At 34.8% G+C, this 16,597-nt stretch overlaps 1 protein-coding gene across 1 annotated transcript in view; it reads right to left on the minus strand.

The window, feature by feature from the left end:
• LOC131848636 (putative carbonic anhydrase 3) overlaps nucleotides 1–4,009 on the minus strand; it is a 29,242-nt gene extending 25,233 nt beyond the window's left edge. The window contains exons 1-3 of the mRNA XM_059198557.1: nucleotides 3,994–4,009; nucleotides 2,160–2,207; nucleotides 1,172–1,348 (exon numbers count right to left, since the gene is read on the minus strand). Coding sequence (XP_059054540.1) covers nucleotides 1,172–1,348; nucleotides 2,160–2,207; nucleotides 3,994–4,009 — 241 coding nt within the window. The remainder of the gene's footprint in view (nucleotides 1–1,171; nucleotides 1,349–2,159; nucleotides 2,208–3,993) is intronic.
• Between the last annotated feature and the right edge of the window lie 12,588 nt (nucleotides 4,010–16,597).

A 16,597-nucleotide genomic window follows, 5' to 3' on the forward strand; every position in this document is an offset into this window, starting at 1 on the left:
TATTATGTTATCTGTGCTTGTTTATATAGTGGAGCACTTTTTTTTTCGGACTACTCTAATGCTGTTGGCCGCAGCTGGCCTTTACAGCTTCACCGGACATTAAGGGGCGAGTGCAGATGGTACTCCAAACCCGCGGAAGGACTTATGGGGCGGCTGAAGGCCAGCTCCTGCCTGATGGATACGACTTTAGTCTGAGGGCACCACTAGGGGTTCGAACCTCGGCTTAAGCCATCATTTCGATCCTCGTTTGAATAGGATGGGGGATCGATCGGAGAGGATATAGAGGAGTGCAGAATGCTAATATATTTATTTTGCATAAAAAAATACATCCAATCAATAAGAAAAACATACACACACCCATGTATTCAAAACACACAGACATATATACTCTATAGTTTATTATTAAAGTCTGTGGTCAAATTGAGAATAGATTAATATTGTTTGTCTTTAGTATTATTTGTCCATAGTCTTTATTTTTAAATAAATTATGTTCGAATTTCGAATTCTGGGTGTCCACTAATTTCAATGAACATGTATCACGGCGTTTTATTTTCTTTTTTTATAAACTTTTTAAATAGGAGGCACTGAAAATGTTGTATACTGCCTTATTTAGTTAGGATTTGCGCGCGGAAATCTGTAATTTTGTATTAAGAACGTTAATTGTTATAAATGTTTCAAAGTGATTGAAACAAGGATTGTGCGTTAGATTTCTAATAGCTTCATTATATCAATTAAAATATTAATCACTTGTACACTCCAAGTATACTTTAATTATAACAATAATCAGGTTTATTGAATCGAAAATATGATTGTAGTTACAAAAAGTTTTTTTCTTATATATTACAAGGTTATGCGATTGTTTATAAAAAATTGCAATAAAATCAATTGAGTTTATTTGTTACTTCCTTTAAACTTCTTTTAAAAAAATTAATAAAAAATCTGAGTAGAATACCCAAAAATTCATTGGAATATTATAAACGCCAATATATCAGTCAGTCAGTCTGTCAGTCAGTCACTTTTTTTGCGTCTAAACAGCTAAATGGATCTTGGAGAAATTTGTCACAGAGTATCCCGAGAACGGAGATATGCTTTTATATCTTTAATATCAAAATAATGCAGGCACCAAAGTACTGGCTTTGTATATACGATGTTATTTTGAGTTACAGCTTACCAGTGTGTCCATTGTTGATACCAGATACCAATACACTGTGGTACCCGCTGAACACAAGCGGTCCGTATTTGATGAATTGCTTGGAGAAATCATTGATGACGTCAGTAGTCCGTATGTCTATGGGTGACTGTCGTTTCCCGCCATTTTTGCACTGTGTACCGGGCCAGGACTTCTCATCTGTAAAGATAAAAAATCAAATAAAAATACCTTTATTCAAGTAGATTGTTAATAATAAAGATGTTTTTGGCATTAATGGCCCATTTGTTAGTATTTGTTTTTCATAATATAATGTTAAATCGAGAGATGAAACGGATAGTTGTTGTGCCTAATATTCGGCCTACCTTCATGTCAGACAGCCGAATATCCGGCCGCCGAATGTCTGTCCGAACATAGCCGAGTGAAGACTTGTGACACTAAGCGATCGGATGGACTCGCGGCTTTCAATTTAGTGTTTTATTTTCTATAAAGTTCAGTAAAGTATGATAAGGTCAGTTAGCCCATTGTGATAAATTCACCAGGAATTCATCATGATGTTTTCCAGGGGAAGGGGGGTGGCGAAGGGGGGGGGGAGAGGGGATTATTAGTAATGTGGAACGATGATCTCATTGCTAGCAATATACCGTGTCAAGTTGACCCCCACGCGGTTCCCCCTGGAAACCAACGTGATAAATTTTTGATGAATTTGTCACGATGGGCTAACTGACCTGACCTCATACACACCTTATCATCTTCCACTGGTGCCCCGCCAGCGTAAACCGTTAGCGCAGGCGGGTGCACCATTCCATTATCACCCATAAAAAAAAAACTAGCAATGGGGTCAACAATCCACATTACTAACAATCCCCTTTCCCCACACATAGGTACATGTATGTAGTATGTATATGTAACTCTAAACATCATACAACCACACATATGTAGACTACACACAAATTTACCGAATTCAAAGACTTGAACCTTAGGATTACTGTGTGCAAAATGATTTCCTTACCATCATATGACCAAACAGGTGCGTATCTCACTTCAGACAGAACGAAATCTGAAAAAGAAAATTCTGTAGTCTTTTACATTTATCTGGCAAAAAATTATTTATTATTTATGTACGTTTATCTGGCCAAAAATTACTTATTTATTTATATACGTTTATCTGGCAAAAATTTACTTATTTATTTATGTACATTTATCTGGCAAATATTTACTTATTTATTTATGTACGTTTATCTAGCAAAAAATTACTTATTTATTTATGTACATTTATCTGGCAAAAATTTACTTATTTATTTATGCATATTATACCATAACTGACGGCCTCGGTGATATAGTGGTTTACACTTCTTTACTTCCGATGGTTCGATTGCTCCCACGGTACAAACATGTGTATTCATGAGTATGATTGTGTGTATTGGTCTGGGTGTTTGCTATGTATGTATGTATCTAAGTATGTATTATTTCAGTTCTCCAGTAAAGATCCTTAAACCGTACAGCTTAGTCTACTTTTAATTTCTTCATATTTGCACGAGGCCAAAGGCCAATTCTTATGTAAATTTATTTATATCAACATTTCTACTTGTTTGTTTACCTTTTCATATTTTTAATCGATTGTAACAAAGGAAATGACAAAATTGTAATAAAACAAATTAATCATTCCAAATTTAGAATTATCTTATCGTATGGTATAAAGTAAAATATTTTGATCGGTAGATTTCTGTACACGTTATTAGTAATGAATTACGTGTAATATAGTAATAATATTTACCGTTGTAAGGTAAGTTACAGGTGAATTTACTAGATAGGCAAGACACCGTCCTCGCCGGCGAAGACGATGACCTCAATCAACCGGGCGCGCTCCACATCGTTGCCACCGGCCGCCTGTCCGATCGATCCCCCGTTCAATTCAAACGAGGCTCGAAATTAGGGCGCCTTGAGCCCAGGTCCGAACCTCTAGTAGTGCCCTCAGACTAAAGTCGTATCCGTCAGGCGGAAATTTGCCTTCAGCCGCTTCATAAGTCCTGCGAGTGTGGAGTGCCACCTGCACTCGCCTTCTATCGTCCGATATAGTTGTAAAAGTCAGCTACAACCAATAGCATAGTCCTGCGGGTTTGGTGTGCCTGCATCCGCTCTCTATCCTTCACTGAAGTTGTAAAAGCCAACTGCGGCCAATAACATTGGAGTAGTCCGAAAAAAAGGCATGTCATCTCAGTCCACCAGCAAGTTATGTGCCAGGCTTCAGACTATCGTAATGTCCGTATTACTAGCGTATAGAGGCGACGGTCACCACTTACCGTCGTCTTGTTTGCCAATCCAATTACATAAAAACACGTATTGTAAACGTTATACAACCTCCGATCCGGTAGCTTCGTCAAGAAGCGTGTCAAAGTTACATATAAGAAATTTAATACCGATATAAAGTAATGGAGAATGAATATCAGATACCTACTGGTACTTTCTTATTATACAACTTGCACCCACGACTTCGTCCGGGGGAATTTGTCTTTATTTTTCTAATATAAAAGAAATTTTCTAAAATATGAGTAGCATAAGTTACATTTTCTTACATCAGCTATCTGCCAAAAAAATGCTGTCAAAATGGTTCAGCCATTTCAGAGATTAGACAGAACAAAATGACGGACAGGCAAACAAAAATTGTAATCGTATTGTAACAAATGTAAATTGTAATTGTATCGTATTTATATTCGTATGCGTGTAGTAAAAAACGGTTATATTGAGATGAAATAATTCATAGAGCGGAAAGGGGATTGTTAGGAATGTGGACTGATGACCCCATTTCTAGCAATGTTTCATGTCATCTTGACGTCCTAACTGACCTGACCTCATGCTCATCTTATCATACTCCACTGGAGCCCCATTCCATTATTATGAATAAAAAAAAAATGAAATTCTGGTCGATATCTGGTCTGGTAGATCTTTATTATTTCTATTTTTTTTGTAAAAACACTGAATAAATCATATTTTATTTCCCTAATTCATAAATTAATACTTATCGCTGCCGAGAAAACGTTTAATTCAGAAGATTGCAATACAACAACGGAAAAATCACATAAATTTCGTAATTTGATGCAATTACAACAACCTTTTTTTATAGCTAGAATATATTTGCGGCTAGATTCTCAATAGAGAAACAATTCTCACGAGATTTTACAACTGTCAACTAATGTTATAAGCACATTAGTTAACAGTTGTAAAATCTCGTCTGGAAAATTGATTACATGATAATTAAATAAAATAAAATAGCAGCTGTACCTAAATACCACTTAGACGGCCTCGGTGGTCTAGCGGTTTAATACACCGCCTTACTTCCAATGGTCGCGGGTTCGATTCCTCGCACGGCACAAACATTTATATTCATGAGTATGATTGTTTGTGTCGGTCTGGGTATTCTATATGTATAATATATATGTATGTACGAAAAAGTATTTGTATCAGTTATTGGGTACTAGACCTGCTCACAAGCTCTGCTTAGCGTGGGACCAGACGGCGTTGTGTGAATTGTAAAAAAAATAGAGTAAAGTATCGCCGAGAAAATAAAAAAACAAACACACCTAACCACAGTACTGTCACTATAAATAAATAAGTCATCTCTATGCACTTTCAACTATCGTATTGTCGCCTCTCGTGTTGTCCACTGAGATGATATGCGAGAGAGTATTCATTCGTAATGTTATAATAATAAAATATGTAAATAATAACCATTTTGTTTATAAAACACTTCCATTGTCACTACATTATTATTGTTAGAGGTTTGAACAGTTGAATGTTGGCGGAAATTAATAAGTTATTAATTCTTCTGAGATATTCTTTTGCCGACCTCGATATTCTAGCGGTTTAGCCACAACCTTATGCTAGTGGTTGCTGGTTTTATTCCTCGCATGATGCAAACGTTTGCATTCATACAAACATGAGTATGATTGATTGTATTGGTCTGGGTGTTTAAGCATGAAGAATTTGTCATGATGGGCTAACGGACCTGACCTCATTTATGAAATGGGCCTAGTTGCCTGTAATAAATGTAATATATATGACTCAAAGGTGACTGACGTAGTGATCTATCAACGCACAGCCCCGAAACACCGTCTAGTGTTTCGGGGCTGTGCGTTGAGTGCGTTAGGGCTGAAATTTGGCATGCAGGTAGATGTTATGACGTAGGTATCCGCTAAGAAAGTATTTTGGTTAATTCTACCCCAAGGGGATAAAATACGGGATGAAAGTTTGTATCAAACTTTGTCAATTTTATACCGATCGGGCTGAGACTTTGCATGTATAAAACTACTATAACGTAGGCATCGCCAAAGAAAGGATTTTGATAAATTCCACCCCTAAGTGGATAAATTAACGCCAACGAAGCCGCGGGTAAAAGCTAGTGAATAAATAAAATTGCTAATTTACTGCTATTTCATCGCGACACGGATATGTGAGTAATGTTATCAGTCTAAGGGACAATGAAAATTATGCATAATATTCTCAAAATATTTATCAGTGAAACTCGTAAAACTCATAATTCCTTTATCTATCCGGGTTTATTGCGAATTTATGTGTGCTATTTATAGCGCGTACGAAATTTGTGACGTTTCTAGAAAGATATTGTAAGTCATATTTATTTTGATATCTGTCTATTATTATGATTAGATATCATATATTATTTATTTAATGGATTTCTATTTTTAGTGTTACTTTACAAGTTATGCACTTTTGATTACCAGTTAGATAACGTATTGATAAGTATTATAATTATATATAACGTTACTCTAAAAAAATATTTAGCACTAAGACGGGATCGCTCATATTTCGTATATATATATGTGTTTGTCTGGTACAAGCAGTAGCAGGAAAGGAGGAGATGAAAAGATGACACCAGGTTGTTGTTATGTACATATATTGTAGAAGTATTTACAATGGATATATATATATAGAAAGAAATAGAAATAATGTTATCAATTCAAATAAACTTAACATAAGCACTTTTATATAATCATATTTTTTATGGTATCACTCATTTGGAACGCAGACCTATCACAAGAACGAGCAAGAAACTTGTGTGTTGCTCTTTTAAATAAATGATATTTTAAGTAGATATATATTAACAAGGATTAGGTATGCGACAATCAACATAGAAACCGTTACACAATCAATCTTTGTTCAATCAGGTAACATTGTCAGTGCTTTGAATTTTAAATTAGATTTTATTCTACAAATTATTATCATTTATAAATGCTTCAATTTTATAATAAGATTTTTTACAAAGAAATGTTTTGTAATTATATTTTTATATGTTTATTTATAACAAACTATCTACTTGCCTAAGTTCCGCATGAATATATATTATCCGTTAATCACTCTATCTATTACCAAAAACTGCATTAAAATCTGTGGCGTAGTTTAAAAGATCTAAGCGAACAGATAGCGGAAGCGATTTCATTTCATACTATGTAACATTGTAAACATTAGGACACCATTTATTAATGTCCTCGTATAGCTGCTAATGAACTATTAAATATGTCGACTGTGTAATGCAATAAAATCATACAAATCAATACATAATCATCTACATACATTTTCGGCTTCACAAGGACGTACCTGACAAACAGACAGATAATCTGTTATTATTTTTTGTAATTAGAATCTCTGACAAGCTGGAGTATATGTACGCCTGTGAGACGTGGACGTTAAATCAAAATGAAAGAGACAAAGGCTTTTGAAATGTGGTGTTGGAAAGGGATGGATAGAATTAGCTGCAAAGATAAAGTAAGAATAATAATAATAATAATAATCTCAGGACAATTCACACACCGCCATCTAGACCCAAGTTAAGCTAGCTAAAGCTTGTGTTATGGGTACTAGATAACTGATACAAATACATATATGTATTTTTTTTTGTAAATACACACATATTATACATAGAAAACACCCAGACCGATACAAACAATCATACGCATGATCATCATACAAATGTTTGTGCCGTGCGAGGAATCGAACCCGCGACCATCATTTGTAAAGCGGTATGTTAGACTGCTAGACCACCGAGGTCGTCACTTACGTATAAAGTAAGAAATGAAGATGTACTACATAGGGCAAATAAATAAGGCAGATATTGAATACTATAGAAAATATACGAGGGAAAATGTTAGGATACTTGATACGGCACGATATAATTGTGAAAATTATTATTGAGGCAAAAAGAGGGGGAGGGGAAGGCCAAGGCTTCATAAAGATCAAGCAAATTAAAGATTATTAAGTAATGTTAATATGGTAGTAGAGCGAAAAACGTAAACGATTTTATGAGAATTCCTATAAAATAGCTGTTACAAAAATTGAGCCCTTAACAAAAGAGAATACGCTCTGCTACACACTATTTTTTATTGAAATAATTTTTATATATAGTAATGATAGTATTTATAATGTTTGTTGCTAAGTAACAACTCGCTAAGAAGTATGTATGTATACTTCTTCACAAAGACAAAATGGAAATGTCGTATCAACATTTAAAGAGCATGAAGATCGTGGAAAGTTCTTAAATTATGAATGAATTCCAGAGGACTAAGATCATACATCTTATTCTGTAATTTCACTGTCTAATTTGCAACCTATAAACAATACACAGCTTTCAAAGCTGTTTGACTCGCTGTAAGTGTGACTGAGGTACACACATAGACTACTCTAATGCTGTTGGCCGCAGCTGGCCTTTACAGCTTCACCTGACAATACGAGGCGAGTGCAAATGGCACTTCAAACCCACCTGACGGATTCAAATTTATTCTGAGGGCACCGTAAGGGGTTCGAACTTCGGCTTAGGTCGTCGTTATTTCGATCCCCGTTTGAATTGGAGGGGGGTTCGATCGGAGTGGCGACCGGGGGCACCGGTAGTAGCGAGTGTTGTGTAGTGCATACGCGACTTTAGACCAAAAAAGTTAACAGTTTGCTGAAATGTCATTTCGACGCTAGACACGTATACAACAAAGGAGGCGGAATTAAATGATCACAAACTTTATATTTGGTACAATGAACTTCCGTAGTTTAACACTAATAAATCAAAGGATAACTCACACAGCGCCATCTAGTCCTAAGCTAAGCAGAGCTTGTGTTATAGGTATTATACAACTGATATAAATGTATATTGTAGCGAACTCCTCGATAGGTTTGTATATTATTTTTTAATTTTATAATCATATTTTTTTGACATATTTTTTTTGTAATTTTCTATTATATATATATATCGCTGTCATATTAGTCGCATTTTATTTCATCTTCGTACTTTCCTTATTGAAACCCTCAGCACCTCTCACTCATCAGACATATTAGATACCTCCGCTTCTCACATATCTAAATATATATAACTGAAACGTGACTGACATAGTGATCTATATTCGCACAGCCCAAACCACTGGACGGATCGGGCTGAAATTTGGCATGCAGGTAGATGTTATGACGTAGGCATCCGCTAAGAAAGGATTTGATTAATTCTACCCCCAAGGGGATAAAATAGGGGATGTAAGTTTGTATGAAACTTTGTCAATTTTAAACTGATCGGGCTGAGACTTTGCATACATAAAGCTACTATGACGTAGGCACCTCCTAAGAAATAATTTTGATAAATTCCACCCCTAAAGGGATAAATTTACGCGAGCGAAGCCGCGGGCAAAAGCTAGTATATATATATTTATAAATACATACTTAATATACATAGAAAAAACTGAGATCGATGCAAACAATTATAAGAATGAATACAAATATTTGTACCATGCGAAGAATCGAACCCGCGACCATCAGAAGTAAAGCGGTGTTTTAAACCGCTAGACCGCTGAGGCCGTCACACAACACTGAATTAATTAATCTAAACTTCTTTCCAATCTGCAAATGGCTCGCGGGAATTACGACAATAGAAGTTTCTAATTAAAAAAATTGTAACTGGCCAAACAAGTTCAAGGGAATGAAAAGACCTTATATCAAGCAAATTGAAGACAAAATGGGAGACGTGTAGAATTAACATTTAAAGAGCATGAAGATCCACTCGCAAGAGGTCCACTCACAAGAGCGTAGATCTTAAATTATGGATGAATGAATGTAACAAGCTAACGGCCCACCTGATGGTAAGTGGTATCTATATACGATGGACATCACGTTATTATGTGACTCCCGCGATACCACTCATGCGTTACCACTCATGCGTTACCACTCATGCGTTACCACTCATGCGTTACCACTCATGCGTTACCACTCATGCGTTACCACTCATGCGTTACCACTCCAAAGGACTAAGATGTACGCTCTGTAATTTCACTGTCTAATTTGCAACCTACCGATTTCAATGAAATTACGTGTATATCTTACTAATATTATAAACGCCAAAGCTTGTTAGTATGGACGGATATTTGTTACTCTTTCACGCAAAAAGTACTAAACGGATTTTGATGAAACTTTGCAGTCATGTAGCTTATACATCAGATTAATAGATAAGCTATAAATTTCATGCGAGTGAAACCGCGCGCAGGGCTAGTAGTATAAACGCGGAAGCATGTGAGTGTGGATGGACGGATTGCCGTAGAATGTCAAAAACTCATTCTCTATATGCTGCAGTGGATACCCATTCTGGAATCTTCTGCGAAAAGCAGTAGAATAATATAAGTAGAGGTGACGCTAATAATCTTCTATAATAAATTATTTCCCATCAGTTGAAAGTGGTAATATTTGATTCAAGATACTATATCTTTTTAATGCCTCTGCTTATTATATGATAAGATATTCCATAATGAAGATAAATACATAGATAGTATTTATATAAACGAATAAAACAGTATGATTGCCTTTAAAATAATATAGGCAGTTCAATCGAGGTAGGTAGTCACTTTAAATTTGATGCCGTCATAATTTATACCTACGATTAGAAAAATCATAGAGTTTGTTTATTTTTATCGAGTTCCCAATATTACGGCAGTGTTTCAATATCGGGAACTCTATAAAAGTAAATAAAACGTGGTAAGATCCCGTGATGTTTCCTAACTGTATTACTTTGGGGGAAAGGGGATCGTTAGTAATGTGGACTGATGATCTTATTGGTAGCAATGTACCATGTCAGGTTGACCTCCACACGGTTCCCCCTGGAAACCATCGTGATAAATTCTTGGTGAATTTGGCGCGATGGGCTAACTGACCTGACCTCATGCTCATCTTATCATCCTCCACTGGTGCCCCGCCAGCGTAAACCGTTAGCGCAGGCGGGAGCACCATTCCATTATCATCTTAAAAAAAATCTGTTTTTTTTTCGAACTATTCTAGTCTTATATATAAAATTCTCGTGTCACAGCTTTCGTTCCCATACTCCTCCGAAACGGCTTGACCGATTCTCATGAAATTTTGTGAGTGTATTGAGTAGGTCTGAGAATCTGCCAACATCTATTTTTCATCCCCCTAAATGTTAGGGGTAGTACACCCCTAATTTTTTTTTATTTTAAGGCAAAACAACGTTTGCCGGTACAGCTAGTGCTGTATATTATGGAATTTGATCTTATTTTGCTGAAGTCCATTTCATTAAATAATTTACATTATTACCATTCAAAATGTGAGACGGTAAATATTCATGGCGCAGTTTTGTCGCTGAACCATGTTGATGGCTACTAGGCTTCCAAGCTATATCTGAGCTCTATTCGCTATATTCGTTGCCTGATGATGGCTTGTTCAGAGTCGAAACATGTGTCGCAATATGCGTGTAGATTCAATAACGGTCGAAATTTGATCATCAATAGATAAGGTCATAACGCTTCCACACTGTAGGTTTCCACACTGAAAATTTGTAATCTCACACATGCTAATGGTAGCGGAATGAAACAAAATAATATAAATACATTAGGTCTTTTGGTCTTCTGTATTCTGTCTTCTTCTGGTCTTAGGTCTTCTGACGGCCTCGGTGGTCTAGCGGTTTAGCACACCGCCTTACTTCCGATGGTCGCGGGTTCGATTCCTCGCACGACACAAACATTTGTATTCCTGAGTATGATTGTTTGTTTCGGTCTGGGTATTTTCCATGTATGCTATGTATGTATTTACGAAAAAAAAATGTATCTATATATTTATATCAGTTATCTAGTACCCATAACACATGTCTAGATGGCGCTGTGTAAATTGTCCTGAGATTATTATTATTATTCTAATACTGCTAGCATTATTGTTAGTTGGCTTATATAGCTTCACCGAACGAAGAAGAGAGCGAATACAGAGGACAATCCATTACTGCGGAAGGACTTATGGAGCGGCTTCAGATGATGGCATTGCTAGAGATCGAACCTCGAGATTGATGGGAGGTTGTATAAACTCATTTGCATTTACCTCTCTCGTACCAGGAAGGCTCTAGGAACCTCTAGGAAGCTATCTCTTGAACCTAGAAGCTAAGAAATTCTTCTTAGCTAGAGCTAGCTGCTTCTAGATTCCTAGAGGATGTTTCGGTTGTAGGAAGGCATTTGGCAGTGAAATTACGAATATTATATTAATCATAGGTACAGGTATCATAAATAAAATTGGAGTATCTGTTTGTAATATTAAAATAACAGTTTTATACTACATGCATATGAATATAAATACGGTATATACAACAAAATGTAATTTTTTACTATTTTTGTCAGTCGGTCTGTCTGTCTGTTCCGGCTAATCTCTGAAATGGCTGGACAGATTTTGACGGGACTTTTTTTGGCAGGTAGCTGATGTCATAAGGAGTAACTTAGGCTACTTTTATTTTAGAAAAATAAACTTAAGTTCCTGAAACAGCTAGTTTACTAGTAACATAAAGAACAGAGTGTATGCGACACGGCCAGAGCCACGCGATAGAGTTAGTATATAAATAAAGATCAAGTCTTACGCAACCGGAGGTCAATAAGTGTTACATCCGCGATAAATCTCCGCTAGTCTGGGTCGTCTCCACAATTGTCCTGACAACTATATTAGTGGGTGTAGCAACTATTTTTAATGTACACTATTTTAAAGAGAGAGCTATTTTCATAGATACTGGTCCGAGGTTTATTTATATAATTTCTTTTACAATCTTAATTTAATATTTGCGAATTGAGTTGTATACTTTGGCAAAGCTTCATTTATTTTTAACTCCTTATTGCACCTTTAAAAAAATACGAAATAAAACAGTATATACATAGAATATATGTAGGTACAAAAGGCGTTCTTATCGCTTAAGCGATTTCTTCCAGACAACCTTAGGGTAGAGGAGAAAAGACAGGAGTTGGATGGCGCATGATGGAATAAATAAGCTTAATTTAAAACTATACGAATATATATATTCTTTATTCTTTACTAGTTTCTCGCCCCGGCTTCCTAATGGTGTACAAGTATTATACATATAAACCTTCCTCTTAAATCACTCTATATATTAAGAAAAACTTCAAAATCCATTGCGTAGTTTTAAAGATTTAAGCATACATAGGGACGGACAGACAGCGAAAGTGACTTTGTTTTATACTATGAATTAGGTATTCGCCCAGGTAGACATGTATTATAGATATAAACCTTCATCTTGAATCACTCCATCTATATAGAAAAACCACTTCAAAATCCGTTGCGTAGTTTTAAAGATTTAAGCATACATAGGGACGGACAGACAGCGACAGCGACGTTGTTTTATACTATGTAATGATTGTACACAAATCATAAGAAAAATGATAGTAATATAATAAACTAGCTGACTCGTGCAGCTTCGTCTGCATCACACTTACTTGACATTTGTCATTATATTTCGCCCAATTTACATAATTATTCTGATGTATAAACTATATTATAGTAAACTTACATTAAAATCCAAGTAGTTTTTGCGTGAATTTTATGTTTATTGTGTATTTTTGCATCGTTACTCATAAATCTACAATGTACAATTCATCCAGCCTAGAAGAAATAGCTTTTCAGCGATAAGGCCGCCCATTGTTGCCTCTTTGTCAATGTTGTATGTTTACATATTTACATATTAATAGTATATATCAGTGTTTCTTTATATTCCGTGAAGAGAATAATAAAGAATTTTTATTTCATTTCACGCTTACAAAATTCTACGTTTATAATATTAATACGATATATATATGACTGTACATAGACGCATAAAAATAAAGCCTATTTAATGTCTCTAAGAATAATAGATAATCCGCTAGAAGTAACCAATTAAATTATTATCTAAACTATTATAAAAAAAATACCGATCAATAAAACAAATGCGAAAAATTTAATCAAGACTAGACTGTAAACGATTTAAAGTCTTAATATTAATACTGATTGATCGTATCAGTTCGGAATTATAACAAATATAATAGGATTTTCTTTAGCTAGCGTTAATTAAATCAAACTAGTGGTGGCCCAGTGTACGAAATATGACTATAATTAATTTATATTACAAGTTTTTATTACTGTTTTATTGAAAAGAATAGAATAGAAAGTTCTTTATAGAAATAAACTTAATTCAAGCACTCTTGAATAGTCATAGTTATATTTTTTAAACCACTGCTCATTCGCAATGCTGTCTTATCACAACAAGAACGAACATGAAACTTGCGTGTTTCTTATTTAAAGAATCGTTGTAACTTTACTCGTGTCAATACAAATTACCGGTTAAAAAATTTATTCGATTCAAAATATTAAATATACAATAAGATTGACAATGAGTGTTAGAATTCTCTGTCAATTCTTTTCTGTTCTATATGATCCACTAGCTCCTCAGCACCTCAAAGAAAGATTTTAATTTCTAAGTTCATCACATTCTCGTGATCGTCACTCTTCTTCTAATCTCCTGCTTTATACTCCTTCTCATCGCTCTAACTTCTCATCTCAATCTTTCGCTATTTCTGCCATTAACCTTTGGAATGCACTTCCTGTTGACCTCAGAAGATGTCAAACCAAATTTACCTTGAATAGGTCTTTGCGTGAACATTATTCCAAATTTCTTTAATAGTATTCAACCAAACTTCTATCGAGATATGAGATTATACATGAGATTATATGAATATTTATTATACCTATGTAGTTTAAATTTATATTTTATTTATATGTAATCCATAAACTTATATATATATTATATTGGTATATTAGAATTTTTATATATTTGCATCCGTATATATGTGTATTATTTTTCTGTTCTATTTGTTATAATTTTTGTTTTTTTTTCTTTCAATTAATTATTAAAGGGCACCGCCTTATTATCCCTGATCACCGCGACTGTTGACTGGTAGAGAATGCCATCAGGCATTAAATTAATAAATAAGATTAAATCAGTCGTAGTGATTAGAGCTGGCCATTGCCTACAGGTAGCACTCGTTAACGAGTATGACGGATTGACAAAGACTGTAGAGTAATATTAATGTCAAACAATTTCATTTTGACCACAGATATTAACGGTAAAAAAGAATATATGTGTGTATGTATGTCAAATATATGGTGTGTATAATTTTTTATTTAGTTAATAATATATTTTTATTCCTAATTAAAATATCATTCTAAATAAACTACAGGTGTGAAAAATTTCAAACTCTTCCGCCCGCGCGGTGTTTGAAAAAAAGGTGTACAATATTTGTGCTTCGTGTATTAATGTAATGATGTATTACTATATAATATGAACAGAAAAGTTCTATTCTATTTTATTTTATTCCATTCCATTCCGTTCCGTTCCATTCTATTCTATTTATGAATTACAATGGCTAAGAACATCCGTTTGCGTTAGCGATTTATAGCGTTAGCAGATCAGATGTCGCATCGTGGCGAGTTCACCAGTAATCAAAAGGTCCGTTTTTATATCTATGATTATTTTAGGGTTTTGCCTATTTAGGTTCAATCACTCATCCGATGGTAAACGGTTATTGTAACCTATGGATGTCTGAAACACTAGGGGTGTCACGTGTGCGTTGCCGACCCTTGAGAAATGTTAATACCCTAATCTTAGGTGGAAAACAGAAATGTGGGCCGTATATAAGAGATCGTGTATGTAAGTAAATGATAAGTAGTTTTTGAAAAAATATATAGGGGATAAACGAGCTCGTGGTTCACCTGACGGTAAGTGATTACCGACCCCCATGAGCACTCGCAACACTAGAGGAATTGCAAGTGCGTTGCCGGCCTTTTAAAAAGGAATAAGATCCTTCCTAGAATGTTTCAATATCGTATATATTTAATACTTAGGTTCGCGAATACCAATGCTGGAAGGTGATTCCACAATGTGGTTGTGCGTGTTAAAAAGTAAGTAGTAAAGTGTCTAGAGAACGATAAAGTAGGTAAATAATTGTAATGAGATATTAACTAAATAGACAGGTACGTCACACAGAAAAACTATTTATTATCTCTGGAAAAAGTAAACGATGTCATATCTATAAAATAAAACAGTAACTATATAGAAATGTAATAAAACATGCAATGTTGGCAACACTGTATTTATTTTTTACTAGCTGTTACTCGCGACCGAGAAGAACTTGCGATAACAAATATCGCAAGTTCTATATGTTTATATCTTATATATAAAATTCTCGTGTCAGCCCATACTCTTCCGAAACGGCTTGACCGATTTTCATGAAATTTTGTGAGCGTATTGAGTAGATCTCAGAATCGGCCAACATCTATTTTTCATCCCCCTGAATGTTAGGGTCCAACCCTATTTTTTTTTTTTATTTTAAGGCAAAACAACGTTTGCCGGGAGTGCTAGTATATGTATATGTTTATTTTTATTTATTATTACGTGCGTAAGAGAAGGTGGCCTTCTCTTTTCTTATAAGTAATAATAATAAGAAAAGAGAAGTCTCTATCCATTCAAAGGTAGTCTGGAAGAGATTGCTTTTGTTATATACATGGCGCAATAAAATTAAAAAATATAAGAATAATTGAAAAATAAATATAAGAACAAACACGAAACAGACGAAAAGTTTGATAAATTATACTTTCATATGAATTTAATGATAATCTGTTAATTTGAAATTACAGCCAGATACCAAGTTTATTTATTTGTATACTAAATGTATACAAATAAATGATCTATCTACTAAAATGAGTAATCTAGGTACTTAGATTATGAGTTATGCCGATCAATCAGTAAATACTACGCGTGTGATGCACGTGAAGATAGGGTTTTGATAATTTCGGTTTTGATGACACAATATATAGATAAATTATTATTAAAGACAAAATGGGAGACGTGTCGTATCAACATTAAAGAGCATGATGAGCAGATGGTACTTCAAATCTGCGGTATGGAGCGGTTGAAGATCGACTCCCGTCTAGGGTTCATGATTTCTCGAGCTTTTCAATTTCTCGGGTCTCGAGAATTCTCGAGGTTAATTTCTCGGGTCTTCTCGGGTTGTCGAGAAATTTATTTTTACGTACGTTTTCTCATATTATTTGCTTCCAATAACGTCAAAAAACTCAGTGGTTTCATTTGAGAGGAAAACCACTGCA

Source organism: Achroia grisella, unplaced genomic scaffold, assembly GCF_030625045.1.
Source record: "Achroia grisella isolate CSIRO2021 unplaced genomic scaffold, CSIRO_AGI_Agris_v1 utg567, whole genome shotgun sequence".
NCBI lineage: Eukaryota > Metazoa > Arthropoda > Insecta > Lepidoptera > Pyralidae > Achroia > Achroia grisella.